This window comes from Heptranchias perlo, chromosome 10, assembly GCF_035084215.1.
Source record: "Heptranchias perlo isolate sHepPer1 chromosome 10, sHepPer1.hap1, whole genome shotgun sequence".
Taxonomy (NCBI): domain Eukaryota; kingdom Metazoa; phylum Chordata; class Chondrichthyes; order Hexanchiformes; family Hexanchidae; genus Heptranchias; species Heptranchias perlo.
The window spans coordinates 84,097,102-84,123,680 of record NC_090334.1 but is presented as its reverse complement, the minus strand read 5'-3'; the positions used below and the strand labels follow the sequence as shown (position 1 = coordinate 84,123,680).

General features: G+C 51.7%; 1 protein-coding gene across 1 annotated transcript in view; it reads left to right on the top strand.

Moving 5' to 3' along the window:
* LOC137326740 (nesprin-2-like) overlaps nucleotides 1-26,579 on the top strand; it is a 246,195-nt gene that overhangs the window by 26,836 nt on the left and 192,780 nt on the right. Inside the window, exons 9-13 of the mRNA XM_067992112.1 lie at nucleotides 3,865-3,918; nucleotides 7,259-7,459; nucleotides 12,554-12,676; nucleotides 19,185-19,328; nucleotides 25,729-25,899. Coding sequence (XP_067848213.1) covers nucleotides 3,865-3,918; nucleotides 7,259-7,459; nucleotides 12,554-12,676; nucleotides 19,185-19,328; nucleotides 25,729-25,899 — 693 coding nt within the window. The remainder of the gene's footprint in view (nucleotides 1-3,864; nucleotides 3,919-7,258; nucleotides 7,460-12,553; nucleotides 12,677-19,184; nucleotides 19,329-25,728; nucleotides 25,900-26,579) is intronic.

Genomic DNA, 26,579 nt, shown 5'->3' with positions numbered 1-26,579 from the left:
GTGTATATCTGTGTGTATCTGTGTGTATCCGTGCGTGTATATCTGTGTGTATCTGTGTGTAACCGTGCGTGTATATCTGTGTGTATCTGTGTGTATCCGTGCGTGTATATCTGTGTGTATCTGTGTGTATCCGTGCGTGTATATCTGTGTGTATCTGTGTGTATCCGTGCGTGTATATCTGTGTGTATCTGTGTGTATCTGTGCGTGTATATCTGTGTATATATGTGTGTATCCGTGCGTGTATATCTGTGTGTATCTGTGTGTATCCGTGCGTGTATATCTGTGTGTATCTGTGTGTATCTGTGTGTATCCGTGCGTGTATATCTGTGTGTATCTGTGTGTATCCGTGCGTGTATATCTGTGTGTATCTGTGTGTATCTGTGCGTGTATATCTGTGTGTATCTGTGTGTATCCGTGCGTGTATCTGTGTGTATCTGTGTGTATCCGTGCGTGTATATCTGTGTATATATGTGTGTATCCGTGCGTGTATATCTGTGTGTATCTGTGTGTATCCGTGCGTGTATCTGTGTGTATCTGTGTGTATCCGTGCGTGTATCTGTGCGTATCTGTGTGTATCCGTGCGTGTATATCTGTGTGTATCTGTGTGTATCCGTGCGTGTATATCTGTGTGTATCTGTGTGTATCCGTGCGTGTATATCTGTGTGTATCTGTGTGTATCTGTGCGTGTATATCTGTGTGTATCTGTGTGTATCTGTGTGTATCCGTGTGTGTATCTGTGTGTATCCGTGTGTGTATCTGTGTGTATCCGTGCGTGTATATCTGTGTGTATCCGTGCGTGTATCTGTGTGTATCCGTGCGTGTATATCTGTGTGTATCTGTGTGTATCCGTGCGTGTATATCTGTGTGTATCCGTGCGTGTATATCTGTGTGTATCTGTGTGTATCCGTGCGTGTATATCTGTGTGTATCCGTGCGTGTATATCTGTGTGTATCTGTGTGTATCCGTGCGTGTATATCTGTGTGTATCTGTGCGTGTATATCTGTGTGTATCTGTGTGTATCTGTGTGTATCCGTGTGTGTATCTGTGTGTATCCGTGTGTGTATCTGTGTGTATCCGTGCGTGTATATCTGTGTGTATCCGTGCGTGTATCTGTGTGTATCCGTGCGTGTATATCTGTGTGTATCTGTGTGTATCCGTGCGTGTATATCTGTGTGTATCCGTGCGTGTATATCTGTGTGTATCTGTGTGTATCCGTGCGTGTATATCTGTGTGTATCTGTGTGTATCCGTGCGTGTATATCTGTGTGTATCTGTGTGTATCTGTGTGTATCCGTGCGTGTATATCTGTGTGTATCTGTGTGTATCTGTGTGTATCCGTGTGTGTATCTGTGTGTATCCGTGCGTGTATATCTGTGTGTATCCGTGCGTGTATATCTGTGTGTATCTGTGTGTATCCGTGCGTGTATATCTGTGTGTATCTGTGTGTATCTGTGTGTATCCGTGCGTGTATATCTGTGTGTATCTGTGTGTATCTGTGTGTATCCGTGCGTGTATATCTGTGTGTATCTGTGTGTATCCGTGCGTGTATATCTGTGTGTATCTGTGTGTATCCGTGCGTGTATATCTGTGTGTATCCGTGCGTATATATCTGTGTGTATCTCTGTGTATCCGTGCGTGTATATCTGTGTGTATCTGTGTGTATCCGTGCGTGTATATCTGTGTGTATCTGTGTGTATCCGTGCGTGTATATCTGTGTGTATCTGTGTGTATCCGTGCGTGTATATCTGTGTGTATCTGTGTGTATCCGTGCGTGTATATCTGTGTGTATCTGTGTGTATCCGTGCGTGTATATCTGTGTGTATCCGTGCGTGTATATCTGTGTGTATCTGTGTGTATCCGTGCGTGTATATCTGTGTGTATCTGTGTGTATCCGTGCGTGTATATCTGTGTGTATCTGTGTGTATCCGTGCGTGTATATCTGTGTGTATCTGTGTGTATCCGTGCGTGTATATCTGTGTGTATCTGTGTGTATCCGTGCGTGTATATCTGTGTGTATCTGTGTGTATCCGTGCGTGTATATCTGTGTGTATCTGTGTGTATCCGTGCGTGTATATCTGTGTGTATCTGTGTGTATCTGTGCGTGTATATCTGTGTATATATGTGTGTATCCGTGCGTGTATATCTGTGTGTATCTGTGTTAATCCGTGCGTGTATATCTGTGTGTATCTGTGTGTATCTGTGCGTGTATATCTGTGTGTATCTGTGTGTATCCGTGCGTGTATATCTGTGTGTATCTGTGTGTATCCGTGCGTGTATATCTGTGTGTATCTGTGTGTATCTGTGCGTGTATATCTGTGTGTATCTGTGTGTATCCGTGCGTGTATCTGTGTGTATCTGTGTGTATCCGTGCGTGTATATCTGTGTATATATGTGTGTATCCGTGCGTGTATATCTGTGTGTATCTGTGTGTATCCGTGCGTGTATCTGTGTGTATCTGTGTGTATCCGTGCGTGTATCTGTGTGTATCTGTGTGTATCCGTGCGTGTATATCTGTGTGTATCTGTGTGTATCCGTGCGTGTATATCTGTGTGTATCTGTGTGTATCCGTGCGTGTATATCTGTGTGTATCTGTGTGTATCTGTGCGTGTATATCTGTGTGTATCTGTGTGTATCTGTGTGTATCCGTGTGTGTATCTGTGTGTATCCGTGCGTGTATATCTGTGTGTATCCGTGCGTGTATCTGTGTGTATCCGTGCGTGTATATCTGTGTGTATCTGTGTGTATCCGTGCGTGTATATCTGTGTGTATCCGTGCGTGTATATCTGTGTGTATCTGTGTGTATCCGTGCGTGTATATCTGTGTGTATCTGTGTGTATCTGTGTGTATCCGTGTGTGTATCTGTGTGTATCCGTGCGTGTATATCTGTGTGTATCCGTGCGTGTATATCTGTGTGTATCTGTGTGTATCCGTGCGTGTATATCTGTGTGTATCTGTGTGTATCTGTGTGTATCCGTGCGTGTATATCTGTGTGTATCTGTGTGTATCCGTGCGTGTATATCTGTGTGTATCTGTGTGTATCCGTGCGTGTATATCTGTGTGTATCTGTGTGTATCCGTGCGTGTATATCTGTGTGTATCCGTGCGTATATATCTGTGTGTATCTCTGTGTATCCGTGCGTGTATATCTGTGTGTATCTGTGTGTATCCGTGCGTGTATATCTGTGTGTATCTGTGTGTATCCGTGCGTGTATATCTGTGTGTATCTGTGTGTATCCGTGCGTGTATATCTGTGTGTATCTGTGTGTATCCGTGCGTGTATATCTGTGTGTATCTGTGTGTATCCGTGCGTGTATATCTGTGTGTATCTGTGTGTATCCGTGCGTGTATATCTGTGTGTATCTGTGTGTATCCGTGCGTGTATATCTGTGTGTATCTGTGTGTATCCGTGCGTGTATATCTGTGTGTATCTGTGTGTATCCGTGCGTGTATATCTGTGTGTATCTGTGTGTATCCGTGCGTGTATATCTGTGTGTATCTGTGCGTGTATATCTGCGTGTATCTGTGTGTATCCGTGCGTGTATCTGTGTGTATCCGTGCGTGTATATCTGTGTGTATCTGTGCGTGTATATCTGTGTGTATCTGTGTGTATCCGTGCGTGTATATCTGTGTGTATCTGTGCGTGTATATCTGTGTGTATCTGTGTGTATCCGTGCGTGTATATCTGTGTGTATCTGTGTGTATCCGTGCGTGTATATCTGTGTGTATCCGTGCGTGTATATCTGTGTGTATCTGTGTGTATCCGTGCGTGTATCTGTGTGTATCCGTGCGTGTATATCTGTGTGTTTCTATCCATCGGTGGCACTTGAAGATCCTTTAATTTGGAACCATGTTATTTTCTCTCGCAGTCACTGTTGGAAAAGTTACAAGAATATGACACGGAAATAGAGAGAATACAGAAGGTGAGTACACATGGCAGAGGAAACCTGCTGTACAAACACATATCCACACCGCGTGTATACATATCCACATACACTGGCAGTATCGTAAGATCATTCAAATTTACAGGGCAAGGAAAAGTGCACATGCAATGTATATAAACACACACACAAACACTGACCCACACACTGACCCACACACACAAACACTGACCCACACACACAAACACTGACCCACACACTGACCCACACACACAAACACTGACCCACACACACAAACACTGACCCACACACTGACCCACACACACAAACACTGACCCACACACACAAACACTGACCCACACACTGACCCACACACACAAACACTGACCCACACACACAAACACTGACCCACACACACAAACACTGACCCACACACACAAACACTGACCCACACACTGACCCACACACACAAACACTGACCCACACACTGACCCACACACACAAACACTGACCCACACACACAAACACTGACCCACACACACAAACACTGACCCACACACACAAACACTGACCCACACACTCAAACACTGACCCACACACTGACCCACACACACAAACACTGACCCACACACTGACCCACACACACAAACACTGACCCACACACACAAACACTGACCCACACACACAAACACTGACACACACACTGACCCACACACACAAACACTGACACACACACTGACACACACACACAAACACTGACCCACACACACAAACACTGACCCACACACTGACCCACACACACATACACACCCACACACTGACACACACAAACACTGACCCACACACTGACCCACACACACAAACACTGACCCACACACACAAACACTGACCCACACACTGACCCACACACACATACACACCCACACACTGACACACACAAACACTGACACACACACTGACCCACACACACAAACACAAACCCACACACTGACCCACACACACAAACACAAACCCACACACACAAACACATACCCACACACTGACCCACACACACAAACACATACCCACACGCACAAACACATACCCACACACTGACACACACACACAAACACATACCCACACACACAAACACATACCCACACACTGACCCACACACACAAACACATACCCACGCACAAACACATACCCACACACTGACACACACACACAAACACATACCCACACGCACAAACACATACCCACACACTGACCCACAGACACAAACACATACCCACACACTGACACACAAACAAACACATACCCACACACTGACCCACACACACAAACACATACCCACACACTGACACACAAACAAACACATACCCACACACTGTCACACACACTCAAACACATACCCACACACTGACCCATATACACATACACAAACACACACCCACACACTGACACACACACAAACACATACCCACACACACAAACACAGACCCACACACTGACCCACAGACACAAACACATACCCACACACTGACACACAAACAAACACATACCCACACACACAAACACATACCCACACACTGACCCACACAAACAAACACATACCCACACACTGTCACACACACTCAAACACGTACCCACACACTGACCCATATACACATACACAAACACATACCCACACACTGTCACACACACTCAAACACATACCCACACACTGACCCACACACACAAACACATACCCACACACTGACACACACACACAAACACATACCCACACACTGACCCACACGCACAAACACATACCCACACACTGACTCACATACACAAACACATACCCACACACTGACCCACACACACAAACACATACCCACACACTGACCCACACACACAAACACATACCCACACACTGACACACAAACAAACACATACCCACACACTGACCCACACACACAAACACATACCCACACACTGACACACACACAAACACATACCCACACACTGACCCACACACACAAACACATACCCACACACTGTCACACACACTCAAACACATACCCACACACTGACCCATATACACATACACAAACACACACCCACACACTGACACACACACAAACACATACCCACACACACAAACACATACCCACACACTGACCCACAGACACAAACACATACCCACACACTGACCCACACACACAAACACATACCCACACACTGACCCACACACACAAACACATACCCACACACTGACACACACACACAAACACATACCCACACACTGACACACACACACAAACACGTGCCCACACACTGACCCACACACACAAACACGTACCCACACAATGACACACACAAACATGTACCCACAGACTGACCCACATACACACACCCACGTGCACACATTCACGTACAGCCACATACACACCCACACATACACCCATATACACATTCGTACAGACATACACACATATACAGGTATACACACACACACATGTGCAGGTATACACACGCATGCACAAGCCAAATTTCCCCGGGGGTTCTGCTGGTCTCTCCGTGGTGTTAACCCCACCGTTCTCTGGGGGGAATTAACAGCAACTTACATTCACAGAGAATCTCTGATGTTGAAAACTTGCCAAGGTGCTTCACTGAGGCGTAATCAGACACTCACCGTCTGCCCTCACACGTGAAGAACGGCTCCTGAGATGGGGGTCTGTGTCAGTCCTGCCCTCTTCTCTCTCTCCTGCATTGGCACCCAGGTCCCTCAAATTTAAAATTATTTTCCTTGTGATTAAATCCCTCCAAGGCCAGGCCCCCCATATCTCTGTAACTTTCTCCAGCCCTAAGCCCCCGGCCCCCCCCCTCCCCCACTCCCCCGCCCCCCTCCCCCACTCCCCCCTCCCCCGCCTTCCCCCCGCCCCCGCCTTCCCCCCTCCCCCGCCACCTACTGAACACTCCCTCTGACTCCAGCTTTATGTTAATCCACTCCCATCGCCGCACCATCAACGGCCGTGCCTTCAGCTGCCTCGGCCCCACACTCTGGAATTCCCTCCCTAAACCTCTCCGCCTCTCCACCTCCCTCTCTTCCATTAAGACCCTCCGTAAAACCTACAAAATTTTCTGCACCTCTCCGAATCTCTCCTTTGGCGTCCATTTGTCTCACACCTCAGTGAATCTCCTTGGGATGTTTTGCTACGTCAAAGGGCGCTTAATAAACCTAAGTTGTTGCACTTTTGGATTGCTCTGGACAAGAGACAGCGCACACACGATGGGCCGAATGGCCCCCATCCATAGATGACGTAGGACTGTCGACCAGTGGCCTGTTGAACAAGGGCCAGCTCCTTTGGGAGAGGAGGGGGCTGAAAGGCTGATTGTATCTTCACTCTCGTCACAGGAGGATGAGTTTTCGATCGAAGCTCAGGGCAAGAGGTTGGCCGATCTCAGCGAGCGGAGGGAATTACTGTTGAACAACACGCAGGAAGCACTGACTGAGCTTGTGCAAGAGGAGCCAGCCTGCGAGCAGCCAGTCGATGAGGGCTGCACTGAGGAAGAGCAGTCACCCTCAGCACACATCAACCAACCCAGAGACTCCAAGGTACTTCCTCCTCCCCTTCCCTGAGGGGGGGAGGTGGGGTTTGATGGGCTTTTGACGCCCGTGTTTGGTTTAAAGTGCTCGTGGCTTTCAAAGTAAAACGTGAGGTTTGACCATTGATCACCTGACGGAGCGTTCCAACATGACCAACAGGTACGGTGGTGAAGTGGTTAACTTACTGGACTAGTAATCCAGGGAATGTGAGTCCAAACCTCACCAGTTTGAGAATCTGAATTGAGTTTAAACTGGAAAGTGACCATGAAGCTGTCGGATTGTCGTAAAAACCCAACTGGTTCACTAATGTCCTTTAGGGAAGGAAAACCTGCCGTCCTTACCCGGTCTGGGCCTATAGGTGACTCCAGTCCTCACACCAACATGGTTGACTCTGAAGTGGCCTTGCAGGTCACTCAGTTTGTATCAAACCTGTTACCAGCGGTTCAAGACGGCGGCTCACCATCACCACCTTCTCAGGGGATCTAGGGATGGGCAATGAATGCCGGCCTCGCCAGGAATGTCACAGGATGGCTCAATTGGCCTTTAGACATCCCCGGTCACTTGAGTGGCTCCTAAACATACTTGTGGTGACAACAGGTTAAACACAAGGAGCAAAGAATCTGGGTCAGAAGGTCGTGGGTTCGAGCCCCCACTCCAGAGACTTGAGCCCATAATCCAGGCTGACACTCCCAGGGCAGTACTGAGGGAATGCTGCACTGTCAGAGGTGCCGTCTTTCGGATGAGACGTTAAACCGAGGCCCCGTCTGCTGTCTCAGGAGGACGTAAAAGATCCCACGGCCACTGTTTGAAGAAGAGCAGGGGAGTTCTCCCCGTGTCCTGGCCAATATTTATCCCTCAACCAATGTCACTAAAAACAGATTATCTGGTCATTTATCACATTGCTGTTTGTGGGATCTTGCTGTGCGCAAATTGGCTGCCGCGTTTCCTACATTACAACAGTGAGTACACTTTCAAAAATACTTCATTGGCTGTAAAACGCTTTGGGACGTCCTGAGCTGGTGAAAGGTCGCTGTAGAAACGGGAGGGTTTTTTTTGGGTGGTGAGCTCACCACATCAAACAAAACTACTTCAAAAGATCTATGTTTCAAAATGGAACTTCACAATAAGGTTCAAATCGAACCATTATTACTTCCTTTAATCCAACGATTCAAACAAAGCGAGTGAAAAGAAAGATCGGTCTAGTCGGGTTATGAGTCGCTGGTCTATCGAGTTCACTGCGCTAGCCCCGGGGACGTTTCGATGCCCAGTGCTGGCGTCTCACTGGTCAGATTGCCGCACTGACCCAGCTCGGGAAGGACACGTGTCTCACCATTCTGTCCTCGGAAAGAAGGAGCGGCCCGATGAGAAAGATCAATCGTGTAAATTGCGAGAGGGAGTTTGGACAGCGAGCTGAGGAGAAATAGAACGCACAGAACAATAACCATTGAAAGAGGAAGTGTGAGCCTGCGTGGGGGAAGGGAGTTCAGGCAATGCTTTCGTAACGTGGAGCTGCCTGCCACTTTACATAGGATGTTGTGCGTGTGAAATCGCACGGCTTTCTTCATAGAATCGTACAGCACAGGAGGAGGCCATTCGGCCCATCGTGCCTGTGCCGTCTCTTTGAAAGAGCCGTCCAATTAGACCCGTTACCTTGCTCTTTCTCCATAGGCCCTGCAATTTCTTTCCTGATCCAATTCCCTTCTGAAAGCTACTATGGGATCTGCTTCCTCCGCCCTCTCAGGCAGCGCGTTCCAGGTCAGAACAACTCGCTGCGTAAAAATAATTCCTCCTCATCTCCACCTCTGCCGTTTCTCTGTCATTTCCCTTGCCTTTGCCCAGAGATGTCAGTCGGGTCCTAACCCCCATTGAAGACCTCTGTTGTGTCACGATGCAGGATATGCGTTGGATCAGCGAGGGGGGCACCGGCCTGGCCCTGGCCCCGGGGACGTCAGGATGAAACGAAAGCCCCTCGGGGTGTATTAGTGATGTTGTGGGTGTTGTTATGGGGATCGAGCACCTCCTACAGTTCCTTCTAGTACAGACAGTGCACCATTTGCAGGCGTGACTGCATGTCGCAGGACGGTGATACCCACATGAGGAATGCGCAACATACAGGACACATTTTTTTTCTATTCGTTCTCGGGATGCGCCAGAGAGGGTGCAGAGGAGATTTACGAGGATGTTGCCAGGACTGGAGAATTTTAGCTATAGAATCATAGAATCATAGAGGTTTACAACATGGAAACAGGCCCTTCGGCCCAACATGTCCATGTCGCCCAGTTTATACCACTAAGCTAGTCCCAATTGCCTGCACTTGGCCCATATCCCTCTATACCCATCTTACCCATGTAACTGTCCAAATGCTTTTTAAAAGACAAAATTGTACCCGCCTCTACTACTGCCTCTGGCAGCTCGTTCCAGACACTCACCACCCTTTGAGTGAAAAAATTGCCCCTCTGGACCCTTTTGTATCTCTCCCCTCTCACCTTAAATCTATGCCCCCTCGTTATAGACTCCCCTACCTTTGGGAAAAGATTTTGACTATCTACCTTATCTATGCCCCTCATTATTTTATAGACTTCTATAAGATCACCCCTAAACCTCCTACTCTCCAGGAAAGATTGGATAGGCTGGGGTTGTTCTCTTTGGAACAGAGGAGGCTGAGGGGTGATTTAATTGAGTTATCTAAAATTACATGGGGCCTAGATAGAGTGGATAGGAAGGACCTATTTCCCTTAGCAGAGAGGTCAATAACCAGGGAGCATAGATTTAAAGTGATTGGTAGAAGGATTAGAGGGGAGCTGAGGAAAGATTTTTTCACCCAGAGGGTGGTGGGGTCTGGAACTCACTGCCTGAGAGGGTGGTAGAGGCAGAAACCCTCAACTCATTTAAAAAGTACCTGGATGTGCACCTGAAGAGCCGTGACCTGCAGGGCTACGGACCAAGTGCTGGAAAGTAGGATTAGGCCGGGTGGCTCATTTTCGGCCGGCAGAGACACGATGGGCCGAATGGCCTCCTTCTGTGCCGAAAATTCGCTACGGTTCTATGATTTTATGATTCTATGTGGGTGTCGCTGGCAAGGCCGCTATTTATTGCCATCCCTAGTTCCCCTGAGAAGGTGGTGGTGAGCCGCCTTCTTGAACCGCTGGTAGCGGGTTTGATACAAACCGAGAATCTCGCTCGGCCACCTCAGGGGGCAGTTAAGAGTCAACTAAGTTGGTGTGGGGACTGGAGTCACATATAGGCCCAGACCGGGTAAGGACGGCAGGTTTCCTTCCCTAAAGGACATCAGAGAACCAGTTGGGTTTTTACGACAATCCGACAGCTTCATGGTCACTTTTACCGATCCCAGATTTTTATTCCCAGATTTAAAAAACTGAATTCAAGTTCTCAAACTGCCCACAGTGGGATTTGAACTCACGTTCTCTGGATTATTAGTCCAGTAACAGAACCAGAGCACTACTGTAATTTATTGTGTTACCAGTCGATCTCTCATGGAATTGCACCCCATGGGGATCGATCTTGACCGCGGCCATAGTGTAAATGGGTTAAGTCTGTTTTACATCTCTCCCCATTTTTATTTACATTTGAAGTCAATGTGGGTCTTACCCTGGGGAGACAAGACCAGGCGTAGTCTGATAGTCTGAGGTGAAGTGGGGTCAGAGGTCGGGGGATAATGTGGAGCACGTCACACAGACCTAATTCAGTTCAAAGTTTAAAGTCTTACATTCTGTCCTTATTTTGATAGAATACTTTGAGTTGATATTATTTAGAGTTAAACAGCAGGACGTACGGCAATTTGGGATGTAGAGACGTTGGGGCCACTTTTAGCTTTCGACGGTGGTGCAAATCGTGCGCTCTGGGACTGGCTGATTCTCCGTTACATTGAGCTCCATGTGGAAGCAGATTCCTGATTTGGACAGTATGGCAGAAGGGCCATTAAAAGGGGGTTGCTCATGGTGGAGTCCGTGTCTGGGTCAGATAAGCCAAACGGACTGTTTCATGGCTGCCCTGTTTTCATAGGTTCTTTCGAATGTTTATTTTCTAGCTCAGCGGGTCGCACTCTCACCTCTGGGTCAGAAGGTTTTTGTTTCGAGTCCCGCTCCAGAGACTTGAGCCCATAATCCAGGCCGACACTCCCAGTGCAGTACTGAGGGTCCCATCTTTCGGATGAGACATTAAAGCCCCGTCTGTCCTCTCAGGTGGACATAAAAGATCCCATGGCCACTATTCGAAGAAGAGCAAGGGAGTTCTCCCCAATGTCCTGGCCAATATTTACCCCCCAAACTACATCACTAAAACAGATTATCTGGTCATTATCATGAGAACATAAGAAATAGGAGCAGGAGTTGGCCACTCGGCCCCTCGAGCCTGCTCCGCTATTCGATAACATCATGGCTGATCTTCTACCTCAACTCCACTTTCCAGCCCTATCCCCGTATCCCTTGATTCCCTTAGTGTCCAAAAATCTAGTGATCTAAACCTTGAATATATTCAATGACTGAGCGTCCCCAGCCCTCTTAGATAGTGAATTCCAAAGATTCACAACCCTCTGAGTGAAGAAATTTTTCCTCATCTTGGTCCTAAATGGCCGACCCCTTATCTTAAGACTATGCCCCCTAGTTCTAGACTCTCCAGCCATGGGAAACAATCTCTCAGCATCTACCCTGTCAAGCCCTCTAAGAATTTTATGTGTTTCAATGAGATCACCTCTCATTCTTCTAAACTCCAGAGAGTAAAGGCTCATTCTACTCAATCTCTCCTCATAGGACAACCCTCTCATCCCAGGAATCAATCTAGTGAACCTTTGTTGCACCGCCTCTAAGGCAAGTATATCCTTAGATAAGGAGACCAAAACTGTACGCAGTACTCCAGGTGAGGTCTCACCAGAGCCCTATATAATTGCAGCAAGACCTCCTTACTCTTATACTCCAACCCCCTTGCACATTATGGGAGCTTGCTGAGCGCAAATTGGCTGCCACGTTTCCTACATTACAACAGTGACTACACTTCAGAAAGTACTTCATTGGCCGTGAAGAGCTTTGGGACTTCCTAAGATTGTGAAAGGAGCTATAGAAATGCAAGTTCGTTCTTTTATTCCAGGTCACACAGAGTATGGTCTTGACTGATGGCAAACTGTCTTCTTTGATGGAGGAAGATGAAGATGCGGTAGAGTCAGCAGAGAGAAGCCCAACTCCAGTGCCTCCATTGGACCCCTGCCCGTCGGTAGGCAGCTCCCCTATTTCTGGGAGTTTGGCATTAACAGTTTCCCAGGCTGGTCTGAATTGTTGGCGTTGGTTAAAATCACCAGAGGTGCCTGAGGATGGGATGTGTGTGATTCCCAGCTAATCCTGGAGTAGCCCAGGGTTCCCAGCTAATCCTGGAGTAGCCCAGGGTTCCCAGCTAATCCTGGAGTAGCCCAGGGTTCCCAGCTAATCCTGGAGTAGCCCAGGGTTCCCAGCTAATCCTGGAGTAGCCCAGGGTTCCCAGCTAATCCTGGAGTAGCCCAGGGTTCCCAGCTAATCCTGGAGTAGCCCAGGGTTCCCAGCTAATCCTGGAGTAGCCCAGGGTTCCCAGCTAATCCTGGAGTAGCCCAGGGTTCCCAGCTAATCCTGGAGTAGCCCAGGGTTCGTGTGGAGACCTAAAGAGAAAGATCAGTCTTACTATCTCCCAATAGCAGAACCTGTTAACTAAACTTTATACAGAAAACATCACACTCTCTCTCTCATACACTCACACTCACACACACACACACATTCACGATCAGGCACACAGGCATGCACACACACTCACACTCAAGTGCTCACACACTCACACACAGGCGGCACGCTCAAACTCATACACAGGCATGAATTCACACACTCACATACTCATACACAGGCACTCACACTCACACTCACACTCACACACGCACTCACACACGCACTCAGGCATGCACTCACACTCACACTCAGGCACACACTCACACACACTCAGGCACACACTCACACACACACTCAGGCACACTCACACACACTCAGGCACGCACTCACACTCACACTCAGGCATGCACACACACACACACTCAGGCACGCACACACACACACTCAGGCACGCACTCACACACACACTCAGGCACGCATTCACACACGCACTCACACTCACACTCAGGCACGCACTCACACTCACACTCAGGCATGCATTCGCACTCACACTCACACTCAGGCACGCATTCACACACGCACTCACACTCAGGCACACTCACACTCAGGCACACTCACACTCAGGCACGCACTCACACTCACACTCAGGCACGCACTCACACTCACACTCAGGCACGCATTCACACACGCACTCACACTCACACTCAGGCACGCATTCACACACGCACTCACACTCAGGCACACTCACACTCAGGCACGCACTCACACTCACACTCAGGCACGCATTCACACACGCACTCACACTCACACTCAGGCACGCATTCACACACGCACTCACACTCAGGCACACTCACACTCAGGCACACTCACACTCAGGCACGCACTCACACTCACACTCAGGCACGCACTCACACTCACACTCAGGCACGCATTCACACACGCACTCACACTCACACTCAGGCACGCATTCACACACGCACTCACACTCAGGCACACTCACACTCAGGCACGCACTCACACTCACACTCAGGCACGCACTCACACTCACACTCAGGCACGCATTCACACACGCACTCAAACTCAGGCACGCATTCACACACGCACTCACACTCACACTCAGGCACGCATTCACACACGCACTCACACTCAGGCACACTCACACTCAGGCACGCACTCACACTCACACTCAGGCATGCACTCACACACACACTCAGGCACACACACACACATACACTCAGGCACACACACACACACACTCAGGCACGCACTCACACACGCACTCACACTCAGGCACACTCACACTCAGGCACGCACTCACACACACACTCAGGCACGCATTCACACACACACTCACACTCAGGCATGCACTCACACACACACTCAGGCACGCATGCACTCACACTCACACGCACTCACACTCAGGCACACACACACACACACACACACACACACTCAGGCACGCACTCACACACGCACTCACACTCAGGCACGCACTCACACTCAGGCACGCACTCACACTCAGGCACACTCACACTCAGGCACGCACTCACACACACACTCAGGCACACTCACACACACACTCAGGCACGCACTCACACACACACTCAGGCACGCACGCACTCACACTCACACACGCACTCACACACACACTCAGGCACGCACTCACACTCAGGCACACACACACACACTCACACGCACTCACACTCAGGCACACTCAGGCACACTCAGACTCACACTCAGGCACGCACACACACACAAGGACACTCACACACTGGCCACGTTTCCTACATTCAACAAGTGAGTACCCTTTATAAAGTACTTAATTGACTGTAAAATGCTTTGGGACGTCCTGAGGTGGTGAAAGGTGCTGCAATGCAAGTTATTTTTTCCCGAGGCAGTGCCGTGTTTAATTTCAAAAGCAAAATACTGTGGATGCTGGAAATCTGAAATAAAAACAGAAAATGCTGGAAAAGCTCAGCAAGTGAGGCAGCGTCTGTGGAGAGAGAGAGAGAGAGTTAACAGAACCGGTTCTGATGAATGGTCTTCGACCTGAAATGTTAACTCTGTTTCTTTCTCTACAGACGCTGCCTCACTTGCTGAGTTTCTCCAGCATTTTCTGTTTCGATTAATGTTGTGTTTAACTTGTTTGTGTGACACGCCTTTTGTACATTGGAACATGATCAGGGGTTAACTGGAGCGGTCAGACTTGTTTTACTGGTGATCCCGAGCGATGATACTCTCCCTCCCCGAGCGATGATACTCTCCCTCCCCGAGCTACGATACTCTCCCTCCCCGAGCTACGATACTCTCCCTCCCCGAGCTACGATACTCTCCCTCCCCGAGCGATGATACTCTCCCTCCCCGAGCTACGATACTCTCCCTCCCCGAGCTACGATACTCTCCCTCCCCGAGCGATGATACTCTCCCTCCCCGAGCTACGATACTCTCCCTCCCTGAGCGAAGATACTCTCCCTCCCCAAGCTACGATACTCTCCCTCCCCGAGCTACGATGCTCTCCCTCCCCGAGCAACAATGCTCTCCCTCCCCGAGCTACGATACTCTCCCTCCCCGAGCTACGATACTCTCCCTTCCTGAGCGATGATACTCCCTCCCTGAGCAATGATACTCTCCCTCCCCGAGCGATGATACTCTCCCTCCCCGAGCGATGATACTCTCCCTCCCCGAGCGATGATACTCTCCCTCCCCGAGCTACGATACTCTCCCTCTCCGAGCGATGATACTCTCCCTCCCCCAGCGATGATACTCTCCCTCCCCGAGCGATGATACTCTCCCTCCCCGAGCTACGATACTCTCCCTCCCCGAGCTACGATACTCTCCCTCCCCGAGCTACGATACTCTCCCTCCCCGAGCTACGATACTCTCCCTCCCTGAGCTACGATACTCTCCCTCCCTGAGCAATGATACTCTCCCTCCCCGAGCTACGATACTCTCCCTCCCCGAGCAACGATGCTCTCCCTCCCCGAGCTACGATACTCTCCCTCCCCGAGCTATGATACTCTCCCTCCCCGAGCTACGATACTCTCCCTCCCCGAGCTACGATACTCTCCCTCCCTGAGCTACGATACTCTCCCTCCCTGAGCGATGATACTCTCCCTCCCCCAGCGATGATACTCTCCCTCCCCGAGCGATGATACTCTCCCTCCCCGAGCGATGATACTCTCCCTCCCCGAGCTACGATACTCTCCCTCCCCCAGCGATGATACTCTCCCTCCCCGAGCGATGATACTCTCCCTCCCCGAGCTACGATACTCTCCCTCCCCGAGCTACGATACTCTCCCTCCCCGAGCGATGATACTCTCCCTCCCCGAGCGATGATACTCTCCCTCCCCGAGCGATGATACTCTCCCTCCCCGAGCTACGATACTCTCCCTCCCCGAGCGATGATACTCTCCCTCCCCGAGCTACGATACTCTCCCTCCCCGAGCTACGATACTCTCCCTCCCCGAGCTACGATACTCTCCCTCCCCGAGCTACGATACTCTCCCTCCCTGAGCTACGATACTCTCCCTCCCTGAGCGATGATACTCTCCCTCCCCCAGCGATGATACTCTCCCTCCCCGAGCGATGATACTCTCCCTCCCCAAGCGATGATACTCTCCCTCCCCGAGCTACGATACTCTCCCTCCCCCAGCGATGATACTCTCCCTCCCCGAGCGATGATACTCTCCCTCCCCGAGCAACGATGCTCTCCCTCCCCGAGCTACGATACTCTCCCTCCCCGAGCGACGATACTCTCCCTCCCCCAGCGATGATACTCTCCCTCCCCGAGCGATGATACTCTCCCTCCCCGAGCGATGATACTCTCCCTCCCCGAGCAATGATACTCTCCCTCCCCGAGCAATGATACTCTCCCTCCCCGAGCGATGATACTCTCCCTCCCCGAGCAATGATACTCTCCCTCCCCGAGCAATGATACTCTCCCTCCCCGAGCAATGATACTCTCCCTCCCCGAGCGATGATACTCTCCCTCCCCAAGCGATGATACTCTCCCTCCCCGAGCTACGATACTCTCCCTCCCCCAGCGATGATACTCTCCCTCCCCGAGCGATGATACTCTCCCTCCCCGAGCAACGATGCTCTCCCTCCCCGAGCTACGATACTCTCCCTCCCCGAGCGACGATACTCTCCCTCCCCCAGCGATGATACTCTCCCTCCCCGAGCGATGATACTCTCCCTCCCCGAGCGATGATACTCTCCCTCCCCGAGCAATGATACTCTCCCTCCCCCAGCGATGATACTCTCCCTCCCCGAGCGATGATACTCTCCCTCCCCGAGCGATGATACTCTCCCTCCCCGAGCTACGATACTCTCCCTCCCCGAGCGATGATACTCTCCCTCCCCGAGCTACGATACTCTCCCTCCCCGAGCGATGATACTCTCCCTCCCCGAGCGATGATACTCTCCCTCCCCGAGCTACGATACTCTCCCTCCCCGAGCGATGATACTCTCCCTCCCTGAGCGATGATACTCTCCCTCCCCGAACTACGATACTCTCCCTCCCCGAGCTACGATACTCTCCCTCCCTGAGCAACGATACTCTCCCTCCCCGAGCTACGATACTCTCCCTCCCCGAGCAACGATGCTCTCCCTCCCCGAGCTACGATACTCTCCCTCCCTGAGCGATGATACTCTCCCTCCCCGAGCGATGATACTCTCCCTCCCCGAGCTACGATACTCTCCCTCCCCGAGCGATGATACTCTCCCTCCCCGAGCGATGATACTCTCCCTCCCTGAGCGATGATACTCTCCCTCCCTGAGCGATGATACTCTCCCTCCCCGAGCTATGATACTCTCCCTCCCTGAGCGATGATACTCTCCCTCCCCGAGCTACGATACTCTCCCTCCCCGAGCGATGATACTCTCCCTCCCCGAGCGATGATACTCTCCCTCCCCGAGCTATGATACTCTCCCTCCCCGAGCTACGATACTCTCCCTCCCCGAGCTACGATACTCTCCCTCCCTGAGCTACGATACTCTCCCTCCCCGAGCGATGATACTCTCCCTCCCCGAGCTCAGGTATACAGGACTCATTGTCATGCAAATACACTGCTCTGGTACACGTCACATCCCCGTCACACAAACACTCGGTGAACATTGGACTGACTGACTGCACCAAACCACCTGACAACAGCCCATGAGGTAAACTCGCTGAAGGGTTTGGTTCAAAAAAAGTGTGGATCTGAGTTTGGTTCATTTACTTTTTTTCCCTCCCTCCCTGCTTGCCTTCCTCCTGTCCTCCTTCCTACCTTCTGTCCCTTCCTCCTCCCCCTCTCTCTCTCTCTCCATCCCCCTCCACCTCCATCCCCTCCTCCCTCTCTCTCCCCCTCCCACTCCCTCTCCCCATTTTCTCCCCCTCCCACGCTTCCCCTCCCCTCCCTCCTCTCTCCCCCTCCCTCCTCTCTCCCCCTCCCCTCCCACCTCTCTCCCCCTCCTTCCCCCTCCCTCCTCTCTCCCCTCCCTCCTCCCTCCCTCCTCTTTCCCCTCCCTCCTCTCTCCCCTCCCTCCCTCCTCTCTCTCCCTCCCCTCTCCCTCCCCATCTCTGCCCTCTCCTCTCCTCCCCTCTCTCTCCCTCATCTCCCTACCACCCCTCTCTCCCTTCCCCTCTCCAAACCCACCCCCTCCCTTCTGCCCACTCTCTCTCCCCCATCCTCCCTCCTCTCCCCACTCCTCCCTCCCCCTCCTCCCTTCTTTCCTCCTCCCCTCGCTCCCGCCCTCCCTCGCTCTCCCCCTCCCTCCTCCTCTCTCCCCCCCACCCTTCTCTCTCCTCCCCATCCTTCTCTATCTCCCTCTCCTTCCCCCTCCCTCTCTTCCCCTCCCTCCCCTTCCCCTCCCTCCCCTTCTCCCTCCCTCCCCTTCCCCCTCCCTCCCCTTCTCCCTCCCTCCCCTTCCCCCTCCTTCCCCCTCCCTCTCTTCCCCTCCCTCCCCTTCCCCTCCCTCCCCTTCCCCCCCTCTCTTCCCTCTCTTCCCCTCCCTCCCCTTCCCCCCCTCTCTTCCCTTCCCCTCTCACCTCTCCCCTCTCTTCCCTTCCCCTCTCCCCTCCACCCCCTCTCTCCCCCCTTTCTCCCCCACAGACACTGGAGCACCTCCATGTCTGTCGGGCCCGAGCTGCGGACCTGGAGCTGTGGCTGGAGACGGCCTGCGAGAGGCTGCGAGCCGACGGCCGTGACCAGGAGGCGATGCAGCGGGACGTGGAGCAGCAGCTGCTGCAGTCGCAGGTGAGAGTCCCGGGGGGGGGTTAAAGTCCGGTATGGCAGTCTTTCTCGGCCCCTCCCCCTTTCCCCTCCCCCACGGATTGGCAGCGATTGCTCCGTTGGAGTCAGGTGATGGACTTAGGGTCAATGCTCACCTCACTGCCTCCCGCCTAAAATCTCCAGGACCATGGACTTGCCGCTCCATTGCTGCCAGGTGAGACCGACTCGTGTGAAAGGTCAGTGTCCAAGATGCTCCCCTCCTTGTGGAGAAGATTTCCTTTAATATAAATAGTCGTTCTCTCTCTCTCTCTCTCTCTCTCTCCCTCCCTCCCTCCCTCCTTCCCCGTCTCTTTCTTCATTTGAGCGGCAAAGCTCGGGTCAAAGTTCAGGACCCCTCCCCTCCCCTCCTTTGCGGGGGTGCAGTCAGCTGTTAGTGAACCTACCCCAGCGGTCGGGGTCCAGAATGAACAGTCGCTAGAGGGAGAGAACGATCACTGAATCAGATCCATGGTCACGCTGTGACATTCTGTTTACATTCGGTCTGCTACCTGTACTGGTTAGAATCCACGGAGAGGCCCGTGAGCCGGAGACGTGAGTTAATATTTAAACAAGCACAGGTTCAAGCAGCACTCCAGTCATGGCTGGTACAATACACTAGTCTGTCGCTAGGGTTGACCAACCCCGCTGCATTGTCCTGGAGACTCCAGGGATTAAAGATTAATCTCCAGCCTACTGCGTGCCAGGAAACCAGGAGGAAAATCATAGGGACGTTAAAAAATTGTTTTCAACAACTTTTTCTTTGAACACTTTTAGTTATAAAAATAGCGGACGTGGGGGCTGTTTGTCTGGCAAGTCAAGAATCATCCAATTGGGTAATGAAGAGTTTGCTCACTTTCTGATTGGCCTTGGTGGCGGGTCTTCATGAGGATGGACATGTCGGGCGACCAATGGGAGGAGTGTGGGGAACGGGGCACCTTGAGGATGGTCATACGGGGCGACCAATGGCGCAGGAGCGTGGGGGCGGGACAGTTGGAGGCAGGAAGTCATGTGATGACACCTCCAGGAATCCGTCTACTCAGAGCTGGCGACCATGTCTGGAGCCCAGGCTCTGGTTGGACGTGCTCCTGGAGGTTTGATCCCATGACTGCCAACCGTCCCGCCCCGCCCCCCACACTCCCGCCATTGGTCGCCCGACACCCCCATCCTCATGGAGCTCCCCCCCCACACTCCCGCCATTGGTCGCCCAACACCCCCATCCTCATGGAGCTCCCCCCCACACTCCCGCCATTGGTCGCCCAACACCCCCATCCTCATGGAGCCCCCCCCACACTCCCGCCATTGGTCGCCCCACACCCCCATCCTCATGGAGCTCCCCCCCACACTCCCGCCATTGGTCGCCCAACACCCCCATCCTCATGGAGCTCCCCCCACACTCCCGCCATTGGTCGCCCCACACCCCCATCCTCATGGAGCTCCCCCCACACTCCCGCCATTGGTCGCCCCACACCCCCATCCTCATGGAGCTCCCCCCCCCCCCACACTCCCGCCATTGGTCACCCAACACCCCCATCCTCATGGAGCTCCCCCCACACTCCCGCCATTGGTCGCCCCACATCCCCATCCTCATGGAGCTCCCCCCCACACTCCCGCCATTGGTCGCCCCACACCCCCATCCTCATGGAGCTCCCCCCCCTACACTCCCGCCATTGGTCGCCCAACACCCCCATCCTCATGGAGCTCCCCCCTACACTCCCGCCATTGGTCGCCCCACACCCCCATCCTCTCAACTCACCCCCTTTCCCAGCCAATTGGAAAACAAACAGACTTTTTGTTACCCAATTAGATGATTCTTGACTCTCAGCCAAACAGCCAATAACCCCCCATCTCCGATATTTTTATAACCAATAAACAAAAGTGTTCAAAGTAAATGAAAAAACCCACAATATTTTAATGCCTCTATGATTTTTCTCCCGGGTGTTTTGCTCACAGCAGTGTCCGGGAGATCAATCTTTACTTCCTGGAGACTCCAGGCCAATCCTGGAGGGATGGTGACCTGACATCAGCTCAGCTCAGTTGACGTCTTCCTGCAACTCAAAAACAACAGCCCTGCCCACCCAGCTCACAGGTACAGGATCACCAAGGTCAGAGTTAGAAAAGTGAAAATTAAATCTTAAAGAAAGCACACAGTAAAGGACTTGAATTACTGACACAATTAGAACAGACAATAGATGGAGACAGAGAACTGTACACAGATAGAGAGACAGAGAGAGAAACAGAGAGAGCGAGAGGGCCAACGAGAGGGACAGAGAGAGACAGAGCGAGAGACAGAGCGACACAAAGAGAGACAGACAGAGAGGGACAGAGGGAGAGAGACAGAGAGAAAGAGAGACAGACACAGAGAGCGAGAGAGAGAGAGAAAGAGACAGAGAGAAAGAGAAAGAGACAGACAGAGAAAGAGACCAAAAGAGACACAGAGGGGGAGACCGAGAGAGAGATACAGAGAGAAAGAGACAGAGAGAGAGAGGGACAGACAGACAGAGACACAAAGAGAGAGACCGAGAGAGGAAGAGACGGAGAGAGAGGCGGAGACGGAGAGAGAGACGGAGAGGGAGAGAGAGACGGAGAAAGAGAGAGAGGCAGGCAGAGAGAGACAGAGGCAGACAGAGAGAGAGAGAGACAGAGAGAGAGAGAGAGAGAGGTAGAAAGAGAGAACGAGAGAGAGATACACAGACAGACAGAGAGAGAGACAAAGACAGACACTGACGGACAGAGAGACAGACAGACACTAAGACCAATGTCTCACACATGAAGCCATGGTACCAGGAAGAGGCAGTGACTGGTGCTCATGTGAGACCTGAATAATGAGTATCGTCAGGGATTATCGACCGTGGGCAGCATCATCCCAAGAGTCAACACCTTCAGCAGTGAAGAGGAGGGGGAAAGTTTTAAAAAACATGGATTTCTGATCTCTATGGCAGATTTATGGATTATTGCTTAAAAAGATTTCGGTCATTAGGTCATAATTTAGGCTCCATTTGCCTGTTTCTCTTCTTCCCTCTCTGTCACACAGCTGTCTCTCTCGTTCCCTGTCTTCCTTCCTTCCTTCCTTTCTTTCTTTCCTTCATTCATTCCGTCTCACACTCTCTGGGCTCGATTTTAGCACCCCCGAGCGGGTGCGTTCCTGGCGGGGGGGACTGCGAAAATCGGGGATTCCCGGGGCGGGTCGGGAGCCCGGCTCCAATCCGCCCATTTCCGGGTTCCCCACTGACGCACTGACATGCGCGCGCAGCCCTCGCACGTGGGACTCCCGCTGGCAATTAAAGCCAACGGGGTGCCATTTAAAGTAATCATTTAGGTATTTCAGGTCGTTTACAGACCTGATTAACCTGATATTTTAGGAGGGTTGGGATTTTGCAAACAACTGAGACTGTCTCCCGTACTGGGGGAAACACTCCCAGTTCAAATGGACGTGTTGCAGCCATCAGCCTGTGGCAGCTGCAAAGGTCCATTTGACAGGTGGGGGGAGACCCTCACGCATTGCAGGAGGCCACTCTGTCACTTTGGACAAAGTTTGGCCTCCACCACCCTCCTCCTAACAATAAAATTCACCAACTTGCACACTTACCCCGGGGTCCAGAGACATGTACCTACCTTGCGGACCCCCTCAGATGTACATCTTCAGGATGGGGGCCGCCATAGCTGCAGTCATGACCTCCTCGGAGGGCGAACAGCATCACCAGCCTCACCAGCCTCGCCATCCACCTCTGACACGTGGAGCTCCACAACACAGTGCTGTGACGCATCCACCTGCACAGCAGGAGGGAGGGCAACCGCAGAGAGAGATGCATCGCAGAGGGCACTACCCCCGCCACAGGGTCCACAGACCGAGGCTCAGCTTCCTGGACCTCTCTGAGCAGCAGTGCACACGGAGGCTCAGAGTCACTCGACATGTAGTCGTGGACATCTGCAGCCTCTTTCATGCCGAGCTGCTCCTGGCTGGCCCGAGCACCATCTTCCTACCTGTCGCTGTCAAAGTCACCACTGCCCTCCCGAACTTCTCCTCCGCATCCTTCCAGGGTGCCACCGGGGACATCGCCGACGTCTCTCAGTCGTCTGCACAAACGAGCCCTGCAAATACACCTACACCCACTCTGCAGTGACACAATGGGTGGCATCAGTTGTGGGTCTTCATAGTGATCCTCAGGAGCGGGCATTATTGCACAAACCAGACAAGATTCGCAAAGACGTGGCAGTAGTGGTGCCAATATAATATGTAATGTGAGTTGGTCAGAAATTAAATATAAGTAAAAACCATGACAAACCCTCAAACACCCTTGTGCATCCCCTTCATGCTCATGACACGTTTGCCTTACGCTGCCTACTGCACATATGTGATGCATGCCCTGTGGCTGCAGCACAGGTAGTGGCAGGTTGAGTGAGGCTGACTGTGAAAGAGATGCATGAGAGGGTGAGTATGAGATAGAGCCATGAGATTGTATGAGGATTGGGTTGAGTGGTAGTGGTGGGATGAGTACTGGCGAGGTGAGTAAGTGCAGGTAAGATGAGGATGAGGTTTGAGTGGGTGTGAGGGGTGATGTGACAGAGTAGTGTTGGCAGTGCAGAAGGAGATGTGGGGTGGGGGCAGTGATGTGGCAGACGGAGTGTAGGGGAATGAGTAAGTGTACTTACTGTGGCTGACCTACTGAGGTCATTGGAGCACCTCCAGCACTGTATGCAGGTGGGCGATATGTTGGTGGCGCAGGTGACCTCCTCTGCCACCTCGAGCCAGGCCTTCCTGCTGGCAGAGGCAGGCCGCTTCCTCCCGCCTGCCAGGGGGGAGATCTCTGTCCTCCCCCTCCTCCTCACCCCATCCAATGATACCTGAAGTGAGGCATCATTAAACCTGGGAGCAGCCTTCCCCCTGGGCTGCTCCATGCTGTCATTTTCCCTATTTCCTGCAGCATCAGCCAGTGGAGGACTGCCCCTTTAAACAGGGCTCCTCCAGCTGACAGTCTGTGCTGCGCATGCGCAGCCCGCTCGCCGTGCAGCTTTCCAGCGGGAAACCCGGAAGCCAAGGTAAGTAGCGCCAATTAGCCTGCGATCCCGTGCGGAGCACCCCGATTTCATGGGCGCGTTACCCACGGGCCCAGTCGACCCCCCGCTGCGAACCCACCGCCCCCCTAATATCGGGCCCTCTGTCTCTGTCTCAGCCCACCTCACTCTCTGCCTCTCTCTCTCTCTCTCTCAGCCTTGCTTTCCCTCTGTGACTGCTCTCTCTGATATCGAGTTGAATACACTTGGGTTTCCGCTCTGCGTGTTATTTATTCCCATAGATCAGGAGGTGCTGCAGGCTGCATTATACTGAGCCCTCTCTGCGTGTTTCTTTGAGGGAGGTGCTGGGTCCATTTATCCCTGCCAGGCTTAAACGGTGGGGCTTGGAGACTGAGAGAAAAGGGAAATTAATAGATACTTACTTAAAAATGATGAAACGGGCTATTTAGTGGAGCGAGTGGAGAATTAATTTCTCCTGGCCCAGTGCCTCCTGCCTGCTAATAGTTTCTGGGAAAAATACAGAAAGATTACATTAGCAGTACTCGCAAAACATTGTGTTCTTATTGAATTCATCTCTCAGTCCCTCGCTGCTACATAAGCTGAGCTATTAAAGTAACCTGTACAGCTCTAATCAGCTTTGTTAGATGCATGGTCTGTTAGCTGATTTTAGAGGCTTGCATTCAACTGAAAATTGATCCTTGAACTCATAACTAGCACACCGGGGGGAATGGAGGAGAGCTCGCCAAGGAAGAAAAAACACAATCGGTTTATGCTAACAGAACATTATGTCGCTGACTGTTCGTTATCTCCTGTCTGAGGATGACGCACGCCGGGGAGAGCTGCAGCATCTGATTACTTTCTTTCTATTTTTTTTCTTCGTTTCTCTGTCTCTGCCTCTGTCTCTCTCGTTTGAGTCAGAAGGTCGTGGGTTCGAGTCCCACTCCTGAGACTTGAGCCCATAACCCAGGCTGACACTCCCGGTGCCAGTACTGAGGGAGTGCCGCACTGTCGGAGGTGCCGTCTTTTGGATGAGACCTTAAACCGAGGGCCCCGTCTGCCCCTCTCGGGCGGATGCAATAGATTCCACGGCCACTATTTGAAGAAGAGCAGGGGGGAGTTCTCCCCGCTGTCCTGGGGCCAATATTTATCCCTCAAACAACATCACTAAAAAAACAGATTATCTGCTCATTATCTCATTGCTGTTTGTGGGATCTTGCTGTGCGCGAATTGGCTGCCGCGTTTCCTACATTACAACAGTGACCACACTTCAAGACCACTTCATTGGCCGTAACGCACTCTGGGACGTCTTGAGGTTCATGAAAGGCGCTGTAGAAATGCCGGTCATTCTTTCTTTCTCCCCCCCCCCCTGCAGAGTATGCTGCTGGAGATCGAACAGAAGGTCTGTGAGCTGGCCCACGCACGGCACGAGGGAAATGCTGCTGTCCGGCCCGAGCTCGAACAACTCTCGCTGCGTTTGGGGACTTTAAAAGGCAGCCTGGTGACGTTCCAGGCGAAGCTGCAGGACGTGCAGAGTGAGGAGCAGGTACGGACTGGATATAAGTCAGTGTATTATAAACCTGACACTGTTTACAGGGTGCACCCCTCTATCCCACTGAACCCAGTGTTTACAGGGTGCACCCCTCTACCCCACTGAACCCAGTGTTTCCTTCTGGAGCTCACTGTTCCCCAATATCCTACAGTTTCCCACTCTGTCTACTTGGATTTCCAAAAAGGGTTTGATAGGGTAGATCTAGAGAGTGGTGAGAACGTGGAACTCGCTCCCACAAGGAGTAGTTGAGGCGAATAACATAAGATACATTTATGGGGAAGCTCGATAAACACGTGAGGGAGAAAGGAATAGAAGGATATGCTGATAGGGTGAGATGAATGAGGGAGGGAGGAGGCTCGTGTGGAACAGAAACACCGGCACGGACCTGTTGGGCCGAATGGCCTGTTTCTGTGCTGTAAATTCTATATAATTCTATTAACTTTATTTTATTCCATTATACAAGGGGTGGATCCGAACCCTCTCAGTTAAAAATAGGCACAAGGTGACTGCTCAAACCTTCCGCCATGCCCTTATTAGAATCATAGAACAATTACGGCACAGAAGGAGGCCATTTGGCCCATCGAGCCTGCGCTGGGTCTCCGCAAGACCAATCCAGCTAGTCCCACTCCCCCGCTCTTTCCCCGTGGCCCTGCAAATTTTTCTCCTTCAGGTAC